Source organism: Vanellus vanellus (genome assembly GCF_965231255.1).
Source record: "Vanellus vanellus genome assembly, chromosome: 8".
In the NCBI taxonomy this organism is placed as follows: domain Eukaryota; kingdom Metazoa; phylum Chordata; class Aves; order Charadriiformes; family Charadriidae; genus Vanellus; species Vanellus vanellus.
Genome location: NC_138913.1, coordinates 25,196,598 through 25,215,715, shown reverse-complemented (window position 1 = coordinate 25,215,715; position 19,118 = coordinate 25,196,598). Strand labels below are relative to the sequence as shown.

General features: G+C 46.6%; 1 protein-coding gene across 1 annotated transcript in view; it reads right to left on the bottom strand.

Moving 5' to 3' along the window:
- Nucleotides 1-10,524, bottom strand: part of GPC1 (glypican 1) — a gene marked incomplete at its 5' end in the record, with an annotated part of 209,458 nt that extends 198,934 nt beyond the window's left edge. Inside the window, one exon of the mRNA XM_082486860.1 lies at nucleotides 10,368-10,524. Coding sequence (XP_082342986.1) covers nucleotides 10,368-10,524 — 157 coding nt within the window. The remainder of the gene's footprint in view (nucleotides 1-10,367) is intronic.
- Between the last annotated feature and the right edge of the window lie 8,594 nt (nucleotides 10,525-19,118).

Below are 19,118 nucleotides of genomic sequence, written 5' to 3'. Positions count from 1 at the left end.
TTCCTGTTTCTTGGCAATAAACCATAAACTCTCTTATGGTGTTATTTCCTGCAACAGCAGCAGTCAGCTTTTCAAAAAGACATAGCTGTATGCTCCATCCCTTTCAAACACAAAATTGTTCTGGCTGCCAATGTCACCTTTATACCAACACTGCCAGTAAAGCCATGGAGCCCTGGCGTTGGACTGGGATGAGTCACTCCTCCATTTATGGGTACTTTTAAAGCTGTATCGACGATTCCTTAGGCATTGCGAGAGCAAAGGTGCATGCTACATCAAAGCATAGGCACCGCATCGTATGCAACAGATGATTTACCCAGTTGCATGAGAGGTGCGTGTGTTTGTGAACACAGGGAACGTGGCCAGACAATTCCCTCATCCAACACAAGCCCAGCACATAGCCACCACGCGCCTGCAAAAGTTTGCATTTTGAGCACAGAACAGACCTGCCACAAGTCATAGAATGAATCATTTGGGTTAGAAAAGACCTTTAAGATCACCAAGTCCAACTGTTAACCCAGCACTGCCAAGTCCAGCACTAAACCATGTCCCTCAGCGCCACATCTACAAGTCTTTTAAATACTTCCAGGGATGGTGACTCCATCACTCCCCTGGGCAGCCTGTTCCAATGTTTGATAACCTTTTCAGTCAATAATTTTTTCCTAATATCCACCCTAAACCTCCCCTGGTACAACTTGTGGCTGTTTCCTCTCATCCTATTACTTGTTACCTGGGAAAAGAGATCAACCCCCACCTCTCTACAACCTCTTCTCGTGTAGTTGTAAGAGAGCGATAGTCAACACGGCAGGGAGAGGTTGTGACACTTCATGGAGAAAGACGCAAAGAAGAGGCTACCAGCACACCACATGCCTGCGGCTGGACATCAGTTACTTGAACAAATCCTTTTCTAGCATGATTTGGTCTACTTCTCACACTCCACTTCTTACACTCCGCAACCAGTCAAGTAAAACACTGGCCAGGTAAACCTAAAGAGCAATTTACAGCACTCTGCTTTGCTCTCCCACACCTAATTCCAACCCTCCATGTCATCCTTTCTGACCACCTTGCGTTAATGTGTCTAATAGGTGGTATCACGTATTATCACCCCATATAAACTCTAGCAGGCAGAATAATTTAAGCCACACTTTCCACACCCAAACTTTTTTTGCCTCTTAATTATCTCTGCGTAGCAGAATTAAGCTATTGTTTACTATTAACTGATCAAATAAAATCAAATACAACTTCCCAAGACACAGCAAGTCCAACAGACACTGTTCTAAATCAACTTAATGCAAAGCCTAGAAAGAGGACAAATGCGTGAACTCACCTGGGAAGACACAGCGCAGTACCTGGTCACTAGCCTGGGGACAGCAGCTCCATGGCAGCACTGAGGACCAAGGGGGTAAGGAGGCTTCCCCCCTCTTGCACTCTGTGCAGGGACTCCACTACCTGACACGTTACAGAGCTTCATGCCTACGTTTGTATAACATCAAATCACTTTTCGCTCATCTGGGCTTAAATTCATTTAGGGAACGTGCTAGTGGCCGATGAAAGGCAAAAGGCAAACTGGAGCACTTCGCTGACCTCCCCAGGCACTTCCTAATCTCTCCTCCACGCCAACCCCCCCAAAGCTCAAGCAGTTGGGATGTTGCTACATCCTACCACCAGCAGACAGGATGGGGCACAGGCCCTGGGGAGCCTGCGGCTGAGTCAGTGGGACTTCTACCCACGGGTTCCCACTATTGTGCAGCCCTTCCTCAAATTCACAGCAGATGAGTCTCTAGCTACGGTTTGGCCTTAGAGAGCCTCTCTAATAAAAATACCAGCCTCCTCAACAGGGAAGCCTCTACAAGACCTCCCACAAATGAAAGGGGAGCAAGAGGGTTGATTGTTTTTTTTTTTGTTTTTTTTTTGCTGGGCTTGTTTGGTATTCTGTCACAAAGCCAAACAGATGTTTGTAAAATCTAAACTGGTTATACAACTGTTTTAAACTCATGCAGCTGTGCACAGCGAACAACTGCATCAGGGGAGAAGACCACTGCTCTCTTTTAAGGCACTCTTACATCTAGGGACTAGAGTTTAATAAACCGAACTTCCCACGAGCTATTCAAGCTCTCTCATTCCAATGTAGTGTTTATGGTAGAGGAAACTGCTGAAAAGAGCAAAGTGAAGTGGCTTTTCCAGCTTCATAGTGAAAATCTGCACCCAGAGAGGGACCAGGACCCAGACCTCCCTCCTGCCAGACCTGCATGGTAATTTCCACCATTCAGCTTACCTGGGGAGACAGCAGGAACAGACAAGACGTGCGAATACAGCAGCCCTGCTCTGCCACTCATGCAAAGTTCACTCTAGGCTATGCTTGGCCCTCACTTCAGGATCAATTATACAATCAAATCACTGCAAACTTGACTGCAACGACACAAATGGAGAGCAGAGGAGAGTGAAGTAGCCTCTTTTTATCTGTATTTATCAAAAGTAAAATTAATTTCTGACACTGCTTTTATTATATTTTTATTTATGAACAAAATTTACAGCTAGAAGAATTTCTTAAATATTCATATGCCTGTCTGCTCCAGCTAAAAGGCAAGAGACTTGAATAAAACTAGTGGAAACACTCCAACTAAATTATACAGTACAGTTTTACAATCCTATAAAATACCAATTTTTTTGCAAGCCAAAACTATTTGTCATAGAGTATTTGCATTTTAGTCATATAAAAGATTGACTGTCTGCATAAGCACTATCATGTTGCTCCCTGAAACCACAGTAAAACTTTTTTTTTTGTTTTCTTCTTTTTTTTAGTACTTCAGAAGAATGCACGGCAATTTAAAAAATTGCTTTACTCATGCTGCTAGCATAGGAGTTCATAACATCCGGGTAATTCTGTACTTTTGATTCATGCTGCACTCTATATGAAAAGGCACGAAAAATTAAATTAGTTTTATAATCTCTGTACAGTCAACACAATTGTGATGAATGTATTTTCTAAAACTCAGAGCTAGAGCCTTGTGAATAACTGTCGCAGCACAGTCTGCTTATTCAGACTGTAAGAAAGAAAAAAAAAAAAAGTTTTCCATATCTGAAAAATTCCAAGTAAAATGGGAACACATTACTGGGCAGAAGTGAGTGACCCAGCTCACGGCTCTGTCACGTGTAGACAAGCATTTGAAGTGTCGACAGTCTAAAGCTTCATTATTTTTTGCAGAACGATCTGGCAACGGAGGTAACCCGATTCCCTGGGAATCAAATGTTACTTAAAGACAGGTTTCACCTGTCAGGGATATAACATATTCTGAGCAACAAAGTGTCAGGGTATATACGCATCACAGGAGAGGGCGGTCTGTCCTTCAGGCATAAGAGGGGAAAAAAGGAAATTTTCTGCTTTCACAGAGTTTTGAATTGTGTTTATTGTTGGTCACTTTGAAGGGAAATGTCCTACTTCAACGGCAGCTACAGCAGCTTTGCGCAAACAAACTACAAAACACGATGGAATAATCTTCAAGTGACTGCTACGGGGGGTCCTGCAGGCTCTGGGGTCTGCCTTCCCTAGGTCTCTCCCCATTGTGGTGGGGCAGCTATCCTCACAGAGGTCAGGAAGACACTGTCAAGCATCGTTCCACAGACAGGAAAGCAAGAATGTGACTTTTTCTAGGGAGATTTAAAGACGAAGAGACTCTGTACGGACGCGCTCCAGGCCACCACCCAAGCAGGTGGCGTCTCTGCCCCACCAAGCTGCCCACTGAACCTCTCCTTCCTTCTCACAGCTGTGCCTGGTAAGAAGTATTTGGAGAAGCATTGAAGAAGGTGTCCCAACTCTGACTTAACTTGTACAAGCGGAAACGAGGAGGGACTTGCTTAGGATTTTCAGACACAATCTGTGCAGAAAGTTCAAAAGGGGCAGATGAAAGTCAACATCAAGCGCCCTCCCCAGCTTTGCTGTCACACAGCCAGAAGTAGCACGTCCTGCTCCTTTCTGAATTAACACTTGACCAAGGAGATGCTCTTCCACAGGAAAAGCCGAAAAGGTGACTCTACATGCTCGCTACAGCGCAGAACATTCAAGGGGATAGGGGAGGACCACTGCACCCCCAAAGGCAGTCAGAGCCGAGCCCTGCGGTTACAGGCAGCAGCGGTGCAGCGCACCGAGCCCGGGCAGCCAGCTGGAGACACCCTGCCCAGCCAGGACAGGACCCTGCGCTGAAGGCAACTCTTGGTGGGGGCTTTTGTTACCGCTTCTCCAAGCGGAGCGACATGCGCACATACCGTCTTGGATGCTGCTTGCTGATTTCCCGCTTGCAGGGTAAAGAGTTACAGAATTTGGGCAGAGCCCACAGGGCCAACTGTACACCAGAGCAGCATGCTGTCTTGATGCCATCCCCCCCGAAAAGCTACCTGCCTGCTAGATGGGACAAAGAAAGAAACCCAATATATAGAATTGTGTTGCTTTCAGCAGGAACCAGGGCAGCAAACAGAAATTAAAGCTCTTTCCCCCAAGGAAGCCTGTAGATTTCCACAGAATTGGGATATTCCCCTGGTTTCCCCCTGAAATTCCCAGCCAGCATTTCCAGCTGGAGGCTGGAAGCAGATACAAGAGTTCTCCCTGTGCCAGTGACACCTGCTGATCGCCCTCCCACCCACCCTGCTCCTCGCTCCCACGGTCCCACAACACAGGCAACAGGAGCGGCTGAGCTGCTGCCAGGAGACCGAAACTGCAGCGCCGGCCCCAGCCACGCAGTGCCGAGACTGCTGCAGGCAGCAGGGCCAGGATTATTCCTCAGACCAACAGCTCTCCCAGGCTGGGGCCATCCTTCTACCCCGCCGTCACTTTCCATACTGTGCCTGATGCAACTCAATGCTGCAACAAAAATAGCTGATAGCGAACCCCCCCCCCAGTCCGATGGGCAGCGGTGGGTACGGCACAGAGCCTGTGCTCAGCTGCTGCTGCTGGGCAGGTGCTCCACAGCCTCTGTTTTTGGTTACCATCATTGTGACCTGTGAGGAAAATAAAACCTCTTGCTCTAAACACACATTTTTGGTAATGAAGTTAGCAGCTCCTTCCCCACCTTTGGTTAAGTCAAAGCACGCTTAATTATTGAAATTACCCAGAGGACTATATCTATCTGGTCCCCTCAACGTGAGACAATTGTAGTGAAAGCAATAGAACGTTAAACCAACTCTTCCACAATCCCTGCCAAAAGCCACACATCTCCTATCAAACCCACCCGGCGTACTCAGAGATTGAATGACATGTCTTCTTAAACAGAGCAGGGCACTTACAGGGCAAGAACAGAAAAAGGAGAGATGAGGTGAGCTCTACAGTCGCACGCAGTGGTGGTGGGTGTCTCCAGCTATGTATGCATGCAATTTTTTTTGAAAAGAAAATATCAGGCTTTTGCTTCACCAACAAAAGAAGCTGTTGAAATAGTTTTGTCAGGCGCAGCTGATAAAGATAATTATTGGTGAGAGCTTAGTCATCCATATCACCGCGACAGAAAGGCAGATTCTCTTAAAAATAATGTCAACACTACAAAACTCCAAAGAATATCGAAGTATAAAGCCTCCCGGATTCCAGACGTAGCTCGGGGAAGCGCCGGGGGTGCGAAGGCAGAGCCTCGCCGAGCGGCCGGGTCGGTGCCGTCACTCGCCGCTAGAGGGAGCTCATTTTTCTCCATAAATCTCATCTTCCCAACAGTTTTGTATGCACACGTTCTGCAGTCACAAATTAACAAAACAACCACAAAGTGCAAAATATGCAAATTTCTATGTATATTTTAAGTTAAACAGAAATGGAGAGACACAGTTCAGGCATGGCCTCCTCTAACATTCGCACCAAAACACTTGCCAGATGGAGGAAAAGGCGCAATTCCCTGTGTTCCGCCTCATCAGAAATAGCACTCCACACCAAGCAGGCTACAAAGGCCATTCCAATTCACTCCGAACAAATTCATTAGCGTAAAAGGGTCGATATTGTCATTCAGGAGTTCACCATAGAGCAGCTAACCTTGCGAAATCCCTCCTGCCTTGAGTAACTACAACCCAAATAGAACCACCTCAAAAAGTGCTGGAGCAACAGAGTGCCCCCTTTCAACTAACTGGTAAAGGCCTTTCCTTGGGACTGGAGGAGCCCCAGATTTTATTTTTCATACCACAGATGCAGGTTTACCCATCTCTGCGTTTATTATGCCTTTTGTACTGCAACTGCCAGAAGTTAAAATGCCCTCCAGTATTAGGTTTCATTACCTTCTTCATACTCCCAGAGCCTCCTCAAGTCCCATCCTGTAGCCAGACCTGTTCTCTACTCAGCTAACACTCCTCCAAATGGCTCTAGCACATGCGCTTGACAATGTTTTCATTACTGAACCAAATTATGCAGCCTAAAAGGACCAAAAAATTAAAAAAATAATAATATTGCTCTGACTCCTTTCAGCTAAGGAACCAGGGAAGCAGGTACATGACGGGCTGAGCAGCAATATGGCCTGGCAAAGTCCGGCTGGCTTTATTCCACGCCCTCCTCTTCTTCTACTGCGTTACACCCATCACTCGTGTCAACAAGCTCAACCCAGCAGTGAGCCAAGTCTACGAAGGATTAATCTTGGGAATAAACAATCCAAAGCAAAAGCCTACCCCAAACAGTGAGCAAGGGCCAAGCACATCCAAGTCAAATCACAACACTCAAGTCTTCTCCAGTACATGAGAGAACCATCTCTGCTCGAGACACTGGGGAGCAGTCACCCACCCAACATCAGCAATCCTAAACGACTCCATCAAGTCAGCAGAGAAAGCTGGATGTCCTCCCCAAAGCAGAGTATTTTCTGCCCTAGGCTTGCTCTCTCCCATCACGAACCACACTGTGAGCCCCAGAAGACCAGTCCTTAGCACAGGCACTAAGAAGTACAGCAAGACCAGGGCACCTCCCTCCTTCCATCACCAGAGTAGGGGACCCACGATGGGGTGATGGTGTCTGGGTAGCAAGAACGTGGTAAAGTAGGAACTGAGGCTTGCTGCCTCCAGATGACTCGAGGGGAAACAAGAACTGGAAGCTCTCAAACTCTTTGCCCATATTTTGTATCAATCCCAGAAAGGGGGTGTGGGTCCCCCAGCCAGCTCTCTCCAACACATGGGAAAATTTTGCTCAAGTTAGTACGTCTTATGGAAGCAAGTGTCGCAACTTTCCCAAACTCAAGGAGTAGGGAGCATTTCCCCTGGCATTACAAACTGTCTTCTAGGCAGATCTTCACCTGAGACTCTGGGCGCACATCTGTCTGTCAGGATTACTAATATGAGCAGACGCTTCTTTCATGTTTGGGAGTTTTGCCATTGACTTCAAAGCAGTGAGATATAACACCTTGCGTATTCCCTAAACACACTTAATAACAGTACCCGACACATTTAAAGTGCTTAGACATGTTAAAGGCATTGTACAACATTAGCAAAAAAACAGGAACCCCTGTCTAGGTGGTTCATGTGAAATCTGGTAAGCCAAGAGTCTACACCTGAATCAGATGCTTATCTATTAGCCAGCTAATAACTGTGCGACTGCTTCTCTAACTGATCTGTTCAGTCATAAGCAGGGACTACCTTCTGCTGAGCTGTGGAGACTTTATATTACTCATAATCCTCTTAAATCATAACAAAGAACACAGATTAGAAGGTGTAAAGCGTGCAGTAAGTGTTCTAAAACCAACATAAACAGAGCCATCTCAGCCTGAGTCAGAGCCTGCATCATGGGAGCTTACTAAACTCCTTTTCAAGTCAAGTTCTGGAGGTGCAAGCAGCGTGTGGTTTGGCTCCTGGTGCCGGGCTGGTGTGACGGCAACCCACACCAAACAGTGCCTGGAGCCAGTTCAAAGCAGACAGGAGCAAAGTCAGCCTGGCACAGCAGCACCTCTTCGGGGACACGGCTGTGGGGCTAAGAAATGAGTCTTCCCCTTTGCTTCAGGGCAAGCAATGGAAAAAGAAGGAACAGCAAGATCCCCTTGGAGAGGGAGAAAGTGAAGGGCTTTTGCCTCCGGAAGGCTTGGAAATAAGACAAAAACGTTGTTCTTGGGCTAGCTCTTGAACTTCTCTGACAACACAGGGAACGCCACCATCAGGAAATCTCAGCACAGGTCCAACTGGAGCCACCACTGAACAGTCTTCATCAGCATTCCTTAACTTATCCAAAAGTTGTCCTATGTTGATGCATATGCATTTACAGGTATCAGTCAGGGGTAACCTGACAAGGCTCCATATGATTACAACCCCCGTGGTCAGAAAGCTGACCAAATGCTGTTGGAACCAGCCTTAAGTGATGACTGAGTATTTCAAAAAAACGTGGAACTATAAACTGCACAATCCTGTATTTACTACATATGGGACACTGCAGGAGGGTCTTGAGACTCTTCTTTTTGGAGACGACAAAACTGGCGTGAACTTCTGCACTAACCTGCACAACTGCTGAAAAGCATACACGATATGCAACACTGTACTTTATTAGAAACATTTCTAAGGTATTAACATACATTGACGTTTTAACTGTACTGGGTAAGTACTACAGCAATAGAAAAGGGCATTCCTGAATAAGTATCAGTCAGAAGGTATGCATGATAATTACCAATGAAAATCCGTTAGCTGTTTTAAATACCGGGCTAATAATATCAGCAGCAGGTTTATGTGTGGAGCCTTTTTCCCCCGAGCACTTCTTCATGTTACTTTCTATGCGGTATTCCTCAAGTTTTTATAGCATTTACCTATAGAGTTTCCCTGTTTACAGTAACAGAGATGCCCAGTTTGATACTACAATTTTAACTACTGCTGCTTAAGACTGCCAGCGTACACGCTTACAGCAACAAACAGTAGGAGACAAAACTCCCAGTTCCTAGAAATCTGTGTCCCCTGTCACTTTCTGAACCTCAAGTAGGCACAAGATGTTTTACTCGCTGCTAACCTGTGATATGTGATACTTGTAACTGCAATTCAGGTGACTCTGAGTTGACTGCCCCGTAGTACTACCCCTGCACACAATGCTGCAGCCATGTCCACCAGTATTTGTAAACATTTAGTCTTCCAAGAACTTTCCACTTGAAATATGACTGCTAACGCATTCACATTTGTAATAATTAGATGCAAATTTATAAAAAGCCATTTTCTTGCTCAACTGAATTACTATTCTATTAATAGTGATGTTCCAATGATTTTGAAATTCCCACTGTTTGACTTCAAGGACTGCTCATTTTATTTTGGAAATTTACTCTTGGTTGCAACTTGACAAAGCAAGTATTAATTTGTTCACGTTTATGAGACATTTATATGGTTCAGCCTTTTCCATTCTTGGGTCAGATAATGAATTGGTTTCCCTGGAAAACTACACAATGAAATATTCAACATAAGGCATTCTGTAGCTTAGATGTGAACTACAAACTGCAATTTTACTGGGATGTCCCTGTAGGTTGGCTTTGGCACGTACGCCTGCATGTTTTATGCTTTGTCTAAAGAAGGAAGCTCCTGCAAGTGAGGAGAAAGCTCTCAGACATGGGACACAAGGTGGTGTATCAAAACTTCGACAAGAATTAAAAAAAAAAACAAACAATACTTCAGCATATTTTCCCCAAGCTTTCAGGAAAAAAGAAAACAAAACAAAACAAAAAAAAAACCAAGCAACCCAACACAAACCAGACCTTGAATATTGTTTGGTATTTCAGTGGTTTTCTGCAAAGAGGAGGAAATCAACCAAGATTTGTCCAAACCAGAATGAAGGGAAGAGGGGGCAGTCAGATCTAGGTTGTTCAGGTTTCCTCTACACTTTACATACTTGACACAGGGTCATTTTACTCCTGCTTCATTTTTAACAACTGACAAATACCATTTACAGGTTTGTTTCCCATCCAAAAGAAGATTAAGAAAAAACAATTTTTCTGTCTCGTAACCTTGTGGCATTTTTCCAGCTCTGACACCAAAACCCATTACAGCCCGATTATCCTGATTTCTGAACCAAAACCCTGAAAACCTTTCAGCTGCACTCAAAACAGCAGAAACGAGACAATGGAAAACAAAAAGAAAAAAAAAGAAAAGAAAAAAGAAAGCCACCACCGAACACTTGGTGCGATCACCCCCCTCTCCCCACAGCTTCCTTCGCATCGCCGCCGCTGGAGAGGGACCCTTTGCAGCCCGGGCAGCGCCTACGAGGGGTGCCGCAAGGGGAGAGGGGGTGCCTGCCCCTCGGGGAAACCTCTTGATCCGACTTCTCGCCGCCCACGACCCGAGACAAACTCCAGAGGCGGGCGGCGGCCACCACCCCCGAGCCGAGCCGAGCCGAGCCGAGCCCGGGGAAGCCCCGGCCCGGGGGGCACCGCGCCTTCGGCCGCCTCCCCACCGCACTCCGCGGGACTCACCGGAGATCTCGGCCTGGGGCACGCCGCTGAGGCTGAAGCCCTTGGCCCCATACAGCTGCCGGACCTCGGCGCAGCTCCTCGCCTTGCTGCCGCTGTCACCGCGAACCGGGGCGGAGGCGACACACAGCAGCCAAAATCCCCACGGGAAGAAACGCATCCTTCTCCGCTGGCCCCGCCACCTGCCGTGCGGAGGGCAAAGCCAAGGTCCCGCGGCGGGGAGGCGGCCGGGGTCCCCGGGGCGGCGCACTGCCGAGCGGCGCAGGGTCCGGGGCGCGGCCCCCCCCGTCCCTCCCCGGGCAGCCCCGGCGGGACGGCAGGCGGGGGATCCCCGGCTCTCGGGGCGCTGCCGCTGCCCGCGGGGAAGGCGCCGGGGAGTTCGATGCGGACGCCGCTGCTCGGCGGAGGAAGGGGGCAGAGATCCAAGTTTAGCCGGGCCGAGCCGCTTTTAAAGCCCCGGAGCCGCGACCGCGTAGAGGGCTTTTGTTCTTAGCGCGGCTGCATCCCCGGGCAGTCCCGCCGCGATGCTGCCGGCTGCGGCGCCGCCGGGCCGGGCGGAGCGGGGCGGGGAAGCGGGGCGGGGCTGCTCCGGCGGCGGGGCCGGGCTGGGCTGAGCTCGGCGGGGTCGGTCGGTCGGTGCGTGCGCCGGCACCGCTCCACCTGCGCGCCGAGCCGGGCGGCGGGGGAGGCTCCCGAGCGAGGCAGGGCTTCCCCCGCCGGACGTGGCATCACGCCGCCCGGCGCCAATCCCGCGCAGGGCGCAGCCCCCCGCCCCGGGGCCCGGCTCCGCCCCCCCGCGCCGCCGCCCCGGCCCGGCCCCGAGGCAGAGCGGCTGCAATAGGGGCGCCGCGGGGCACAGACGGGCTCCCCCCGCGGGCAGAGCTCCGGGCCCGGCCCCGGGAGCGGCCGGAGGGCGAAGAGCATCGCCGACCCGGCGGCGGCGCGGACGGACTGCCCCTTCCCCGGCAGGTTCCGCACCCCGTCCTTCGGGAAGGACGCAGGGAAAACGGGCGTTAAACACGTCTTTGTCGGCGTCGCGGTCCCGGTGCTTAATGTGAAGGCCTCGAGTTTCCCCAAATTTGGTGGGAAAACAACGAGTTAACTTATAAAAGGCTTAACCAGACTGGTGAGTTGAAAGCATCTTAACGGAGAGCCTGGGAAGCCCAGCCAGGTCCTGGGGAGGCTAAAAGCAGATGTGAGAAGAGAGGCGATTTTCAACTAGAGATACTCAGCTCTGGAGTCTGGTTCCTCAGCAGCCCCTCAAACTGGCGCTCCGCAGCTCCGCCAGCCAGGTTTCAGGCTGCTTCCCAGCGGGGTGTCAAGGTAATGCCCCCCACAACGAGCTCTCAGGCTTTTGGTCAGTATCTAACATGTTTGACAACAGACAGAGGACCCAAAGTTCACTCCTCTGCTCCCAGAAGACTCAGTTGTTTTCTATGGAAAAAGGAGAGGGAATCTCCCACACCTCAGCTGAAGCACTTGTGTGAGCTTACACCTTACTAGCCGTCAGAAACTCCACACAGAAATGCCACCGCCACAACGGTTCCCCCCAAAACCCCAGCAAAATTTATCAGGGGTTGTACCTTTTAGACTAGTCAGTCACTCAGACATGCAAAAATACATGGGGAAGTTGGCTCGCTCATCTTGCTGCTTCAGAACTGCTTGTTCTCCTGAGCAATGAGTAAGGGAGAAGTAAGTGACAGCAAAGTAAGAGCCCCAGGGAGGGGAAGGATGGCAGTGGGGAAGAAGTTGTTGCTTTCCTATGAAATCGCCTAATGATTTCCTATGAAATCTTCCTAATTAAATTCATCTATGAGATACAACAGAGCAGACTAAGAGGATCTAACTGCAAAGACAGGGAGAATTTTGCAATGAAGATCATGGCTAAGGTGACACACCATTGTCACCAAAAGTTAAAACACAGTCAGATACATCCCAAATCTTAATTCTTTTACAGATGACATTGTACCTTTTGGTCTCTTGCTGCGTCTCTCAGTGATGCAGACTTTAGAAACCCAAGGCTTACAGAGCCCCAAAGACTTGGTACATCTCAGCTTGGAGCTTGCTTTGTGGGCTTTCCGGAGCATGGAAATGGGTCTTTTTCCTCAAAACGTGGGGAAAAAAAAATCTGCTATGAATGATGTAAAGTCCGTCCTACCCTGTTTTTAAATGGGATCTCTTTTGTAAATGCAAGAGTACTGCACACATAAGGGGTTACCAAGTACTTTATGTGCCACAAGGTTATTTCAGCCCTTACTCCCGGGGATTTATTCTAATTTTACAGCCATAACCCCTTCCCCACCCCAAGCTTTGAACACATCACTCGGAGACCTATGTCAGAGATCTCATCTAATTAATCCAACTACAATAACAGCAGACAACAAGCACCAAAGGAATCCATACATATATTACCAGGACTACAGGAACACCAGACCTTGGTTCCACCTCCTGGAAAATCAAAGAGGAAAAATCAAATACTTACAGACACACAGTTCGCAATGCTCTCACTTGGGTCTGTTGAGGGGAATGAGCTCCAGGAATGCAAACTCCAAAGAGACAAAGTACTTGATAGAGAATAAAGACAGTCATAAACCTCTTATCCGGTCAGGCTGCTACAGAACAACTCGGGATGACACAGGGGACCAAAGTAGTACCTAATTTTCTCTTTTCCTTCTCAAAGCTTGGGGTTGGATGCTTGCTGCCGTTGTATATTGAGGACTTGCTTCCAGCTGTGCCTGAAGCGACCTGGGGGAAGCTCTCTGTGAGCTATAGCTGCACCCCAAGGTTGCGGCATAAAGCCCTCTGCAATCATACAGCTGCCGCAGCGCACCGAAATACTAACCGCTGACAGGGCAAGAAAGACCTGGGACTGAAACCCTTGGGTTTCGGCCTTGGAATCATCTGCTGAGCTATAGGTCATTTCACAGACCAAAGTATTTCCCTTCTTCATATACATCTCACTTCCCCAAGCTGGGTAACAACAGTGCCTGCGGCAGGGACTAAAGTCATGCCATTCCTTATAAAATCCCGAGAGACCGCAGCATGCGCTCTTCTATTCCCATGGTGAAACTATTCCCATGGTGAAACACTAGGCTACTGACTGCCAGCACAGATCACACTGTAGCTCCCAAGCCTGTTTCAGGAGCTAGAACTGAAATACAAGCTCTGCCACCAAACCTCCAGCCACCTTCAGGTCACTTACCTCCTAAATCGGGGTAAGAGTGCTTCTTATCTGACCGCCTGCCTGCGAGATGCTCACGTACTATCATAATGAGAAGCTTATATGTAGACAAATTAAAAATAAACCTGAGTGATACGAGCTTTTCAACAGAGAAGCTATCTGCAAGTCTATACAGGGTCCAATCCTGAGCAGACACATCTTAAGTTATGAGGCACATCTGTTTGTTTCACTGTTAAGTTTGTATGCACACGCAGGATTTGGGCTAGGTACATTTTAAGCAAATTGAAATAAACATCTTCAAAGCGTCCTGACAAACCACGATGGCATCCATTATAAATTTGATGTCTTCCGTGTGTACTTCAGGACCAGATCCACTTTCTGAACATTCTCAGTTGAAAGAATGGAGCTTGGCAGAAAGTGATCAAAAGATTGTCCAACAACGGGCAGAAAGAGCTAGAACCGGGGACGATAAGAAAAAGCACAGTAAAACACAAAGATGAGCAGACAAAATGCAGAGGAGGAGAAAAGCACACCGCCAGCCAGCAAGATAGTCTGAGGAAGACAGAAAATCCATCCTGCTGTGGAGATCACCTCTTGACAGTCCCGACAAAAAGCGCTGCCCACAGAAAAGCTGATCCAAGCATTATGAAGAAGCAAGAATGATGAAGAGCCAAATCATCTGGCACAAGTGGGGAAACCTACACTTTAAAAAAAGAAAAAAACAAAAAACAAAAAAAAAAGAAGTGAACCGAGGTTTTGTACAACCTCGACTTTCACAGGAATGTCTTCTTTCTCTAGCACTTTCCCAAAGTTTTGTAATGCAGTGGACGTGCCTCTCTTTTTCATATTGATGCAAATCAAGAATTGCATAGGCAGCAACGCAATTATGTCCACCAGACCTCCAGCTGGTTGAAAATGGACCTATGCTGAGTTACAGCAACCTGGAGTCCGACAGCAAAACCAGAGCAGGAAAAAACCCATGTAACCTTATCAAATTGCATTGTACCTTTGATGACACATAAAAGAACAGAGCATTCCACTGGAATTCAGTGGTGTTTCTGCCTTTTTCACTATGCATCAAGTACAGAGCCCACACAGAATGGAGAGGGAAATGAGAGGGGCAAAGCCTAAGTGGGCTACAACTTCCTTCCTCTCACCAATGTCATGTAATGAAACCCTCAGCACCTTTCCCTTAGCCAGTTTCATACTACTTTTGATTCTGTGGAAGCAGCAGAAAATCAGCACCTTGGATTAAACATCTTTATCAAAGTATCTCAGTACCTTTTCTGCCTGTTTCTTCTAATCTCTGTTCTACCTGTCTCCTACAGGATTCACGAAAGCTCTCCCTCTTCTCCCTGCCCCCCAGCATTGGCTGGTGTTCAGCAGAAGCTGGACGTGTGTTTTCCTGAATCAAATCTAATTAAGTTATTCGGAGGATTTACTAGATTACACCTTGCTATCTACAGCTGCTTACTTCTTCACTGGATCTTCCTTCGTTAGAAATCTGGCAGCTCCTCCTCCCCTCTGCGCACATTGCTTCGTGCAGCTTTTCTGACATGCGCATGAAGCGCGTGTCTGGTTGTTTTGGTCACTGAAAATATCAGATCAGTCAGTACCTCTGAATCACTGGGACGTCTACGTACAATAAATCCAGCTTGATCTCAGTTGACTTCATTAAGAAGCCATTTGCCTTACAGAAATGCCAAGGCTTGCTGGGATTTGTGTGTCCAGATTAATTAACCAAGAATATTGTTCAATAGATGTACAGAGTTGGGGGTGCTTCCCAGGTCTCGAGGGAGCCAGATTTGTCCCAGGGCAAGGACGATCACAATTCTGGCTGCTGAGGAAAAGAGGATGGGGGGCTGCCCTGAGGACAAGTGCAGCAGTGTCACCAAGGCTCGGCCAACCCGCTGCTCGATCCTTCGGTGGAACAGACCAGTTCCCTTTAAATACAATTCTCACTTCTCCCCCTGTATGCGGTTGGTACTCTGCAGAGGCAGATTATGCACAACTAAATAATTTCAGATGGAGAATCTGGCTAATGCAGGTAATTGCTACTCTGTGCTCTATTTTGAACTGAACAACCCAATTTTACAGCAGCGACTTAAAGGAATGTATTGCTTTAATGACCTCTTACAAATGACTCCACCCTGCAGGACTGTACTTGTATTATATGAGTCAGAGATTTCCCAGTAGAAAGAAGTCTTAAAGGCCAAAAAATAAATAAATGCCATAAACTCATTAGAGAAACTGCTGCTAATTGGGTCTGCCCCAGGAAGTACATTTCATCCTTTCTAGACATGACTTTCAATAAAGCTTTTCCCACTCCCAGCTCCCCAAAATATATGCAACGGTGAACAAAGAACACGGACATGGCACTGAATCTGGTTTATGTTTGATAAGAAGAGCTTAGCTCGACAGTATGAAATGGCTCAAAATTGGCCCCCGAATTGCTAGGTTAGAAATCTGTCGTTTCAGCCTGCCACTCCAGTGATATGGTGAAGATTCTCCCACTTCCTGCAAAAGCTGCAATCGGACACTTTCCTCTTATCATTGAAGAGGTTATATCCAGAAGCTGACTGTTTTTGAAAGGGATTTTTCAAGTATAAATCTCCCCTCATTCTCACAGTCATCAGTTTCTGGGCCTTGGCTTAAGGAAAATGCCCGTCGCAACATACTGTGTTCCTACGACCACCAGCTCAACAGCGCATTCCTGAGCATTGGTCCAGGGCACACGGAAATGGGACAGACATCTCATAGACTTCTGTGAGAAAAAAAACCCCAACAACTTACAGCTATGAAGAAAGAAACATGTGGAGTTGCAATACAGACATCTGGCAATGCTAACGGAACTTCTCAGCTGACACTTTATCCTCAGCTGTTGCTACATTAAACACTACAGACTAAAGCACTTAGATGAATTAATACAATTATCTTGCGTTCTGCTCAAGTGTTTATTTTTTCCCCTCACATCCAGTTAGGTACAACATAACCTGTTTTCCTAGAGAAACTGACTATGAGGGAATGCTGACAACATTGTACTGAAAAGCACCGAACACCTTCAGTTGTGAGCAGAGGCTCTCACGCTCCAGGCTTCGTCTCTGCTAAAGAAAATAGGTGTCAGCCAGAGGTGCAGGTAAACTAGGGTTAAACACGAGCTAGTGGGCAGGACGGCCGACAGCAAATCTTCAACAGCCTTTCACACACAGAGGAGAAAACCTGGCTTTGAGCTTGGAAACGCGTCCCTCCCATGCCTTTTGCGCCGCATTGGTAGTAAGATAATTACCAGGTGACACACATTTTTTGATGTGTGCCAGCTTCACTTCGGATGTAACTGTACACACGAGGAGAGTTACAGCTGGAATGGATTTGGGTCAGCGTGTTTTTCATTTTAAGATCTACGCGTTTTGCAACACAAAGGCGGTATATGAATCCCCTATGGCTACATAAATTTAAAGGTGCTCAAAGACAAAGCCCTCAGAAGAGGGTGTGATGCCAGTGAAGGTACACCAGTTTATCCTGGCTGAGGATTCAGCACCCATATAATCCAACATCCTTGTGTTACGTTAGTCTCTCTGGGTACTGTTGCTTTGGTCAGAACCACATAAGCATCCAGTGTTGGATTTTTCAAGACACCAGAAAACGCAAACCCATCTTCTTAAGATTAAGAATAGAGCTCTTAATCTGATTTCATTTCCTCAACCTGCTAGAAACTAGAGAGCATGAATATAAGGAGATGCAGAGACACTGGGTGTTAGAAATGACAGACCTCATCAGGACACTTAGTTCTTTCTTAAAGGGTTTTCTGCTGGTTGGTTGGTTTGTTTTTACAGCGCTAGTTTTGAGCACGGCCTTGAAAATAAATTGTTTGTAATAGCTATGTATTTTCACATCACATATATAGTTTTGCCTCAGGCAGGACTTTTCTTCTGTGACTAAAGGAGCAAAGCTTCCTTCCTTTGCCTCTATTGTAGCAGATGCCAGGGACATTGCTTTTTAAAGCATTTTAAATAGAAGTTGGTGGACTGGGGGACCCCGGACCACACTTTCAAATCTTCCTTGCTGCCTTACAAAAGCTAAGCGGTTAGGTGCAATGACTCACTCACACTGACATTTTGGGGAGGGAATGATGCCTTTTATAATAACATTGATATTCCCCCATTGATGTCTCAACACTGGCTAATTTAGAAAAGAAACATGTAGTGCAAGGTTGAAAGGTCACAGGCCAGCCAAAGAACTCATGAAATCATGGGACCATGAAAGAGGCTCTGGCTTTAAAATAAAATAGCCTTTTTTCTTTTTGTTTCTTTTTTTAAGGAACAGACAAACTTCTCTGAAAGGCCAGGAATTTAATCTGAACCCTTCTTTCACATACTGTACAAATAAAAACTACACAGCAGGACGACTTGGGGGGGGGGGTTCAGTAGAGTTTATCGCCAGAGGTCACTTTAATCTATATTGAACAGTGAAAGAGAGGGAGAAGGAAGGACACACATTTACTTTTAGAAAGCTGCCAGACCTCTTTAAGCTCTGATGTTACCATTGTCAAGCCAAGACCATTCTTAGATTATTCTCCCCACAGTTTGCAATGCCTCTGCAGTCTAGTAAGTGTGAAATTAAATTATGAAATATTGGATTATTTGCGGCTATTGTGTTCTGCTCTGTCCACACTGTTCTGTTTTCTTTTCCCAGTCTCCCGATTTTTCCCTGTCAGAGCTAAAGGAAAAGATTAAAAAAAAAAAAAAAAAAAAAAGAGCTTACGAAATAATAAATTTACTTCCATGGTGTTCTCTAGACTCATGTTTGCGCCCTCAACAGATTGTAACACAGATTCAGTTTTGAGACTAAAATCAGGGCCAGATTTTCTGTCTTTGAGTCTTTTCAATGGCTGCTAACCAACAAAATATTGTGTTTTTTTTTTCCTGAAAAGAGGACTCTACTAGTTTCTTCCCAATATTAGGCGTATATAAAAATAATTACAGTCTGATGGAGACTATCTTTCAGATTCCAAATGAAACAGAGCATCCTTTCCTTTATAAAGGAACATGAAAATGTTAATGTTGGGTTTAGAAATGGATTTGCAAAAACACAAGAGGCTTAAAGTGCTGTGTTCCCTCTTCCCTCCAGTGCAGCAGCAGCTAACAAATATTATTTGTTGATGCAATATATATAAAGCATATATCTTTAGTATGAGAATTTGTTATTAAACCAAAGCAATTAGGCACAGAGTGCCTTCATAACTATAGCTGCTCAAACTGAGAAAGACAAAGTGGTTTCCTAATGGAACATGCGATTGATAAGAGAAGAAATTATTCTTTCATAGCTCATGTCTTCAGAATTTAAGAAAGTAAAGACTAGCTCCTACAATGAAGCACAGTACTTCAGCCTTGCTGTCCTCCCAACTTTTCATAGTAAAATGCTTCATTTCTGTGCTTTCTTGGCTCTTGTTTTTGTCACTCCAAGGTAACCAAGTATAAGGCACCTGTAAAGCTTACAGTGAGAAGAATTCACATTTGAGGCATATTCAAAAACACTATTAGAAACTGCATGCATTTGCTCAACCAGGTGAGGAC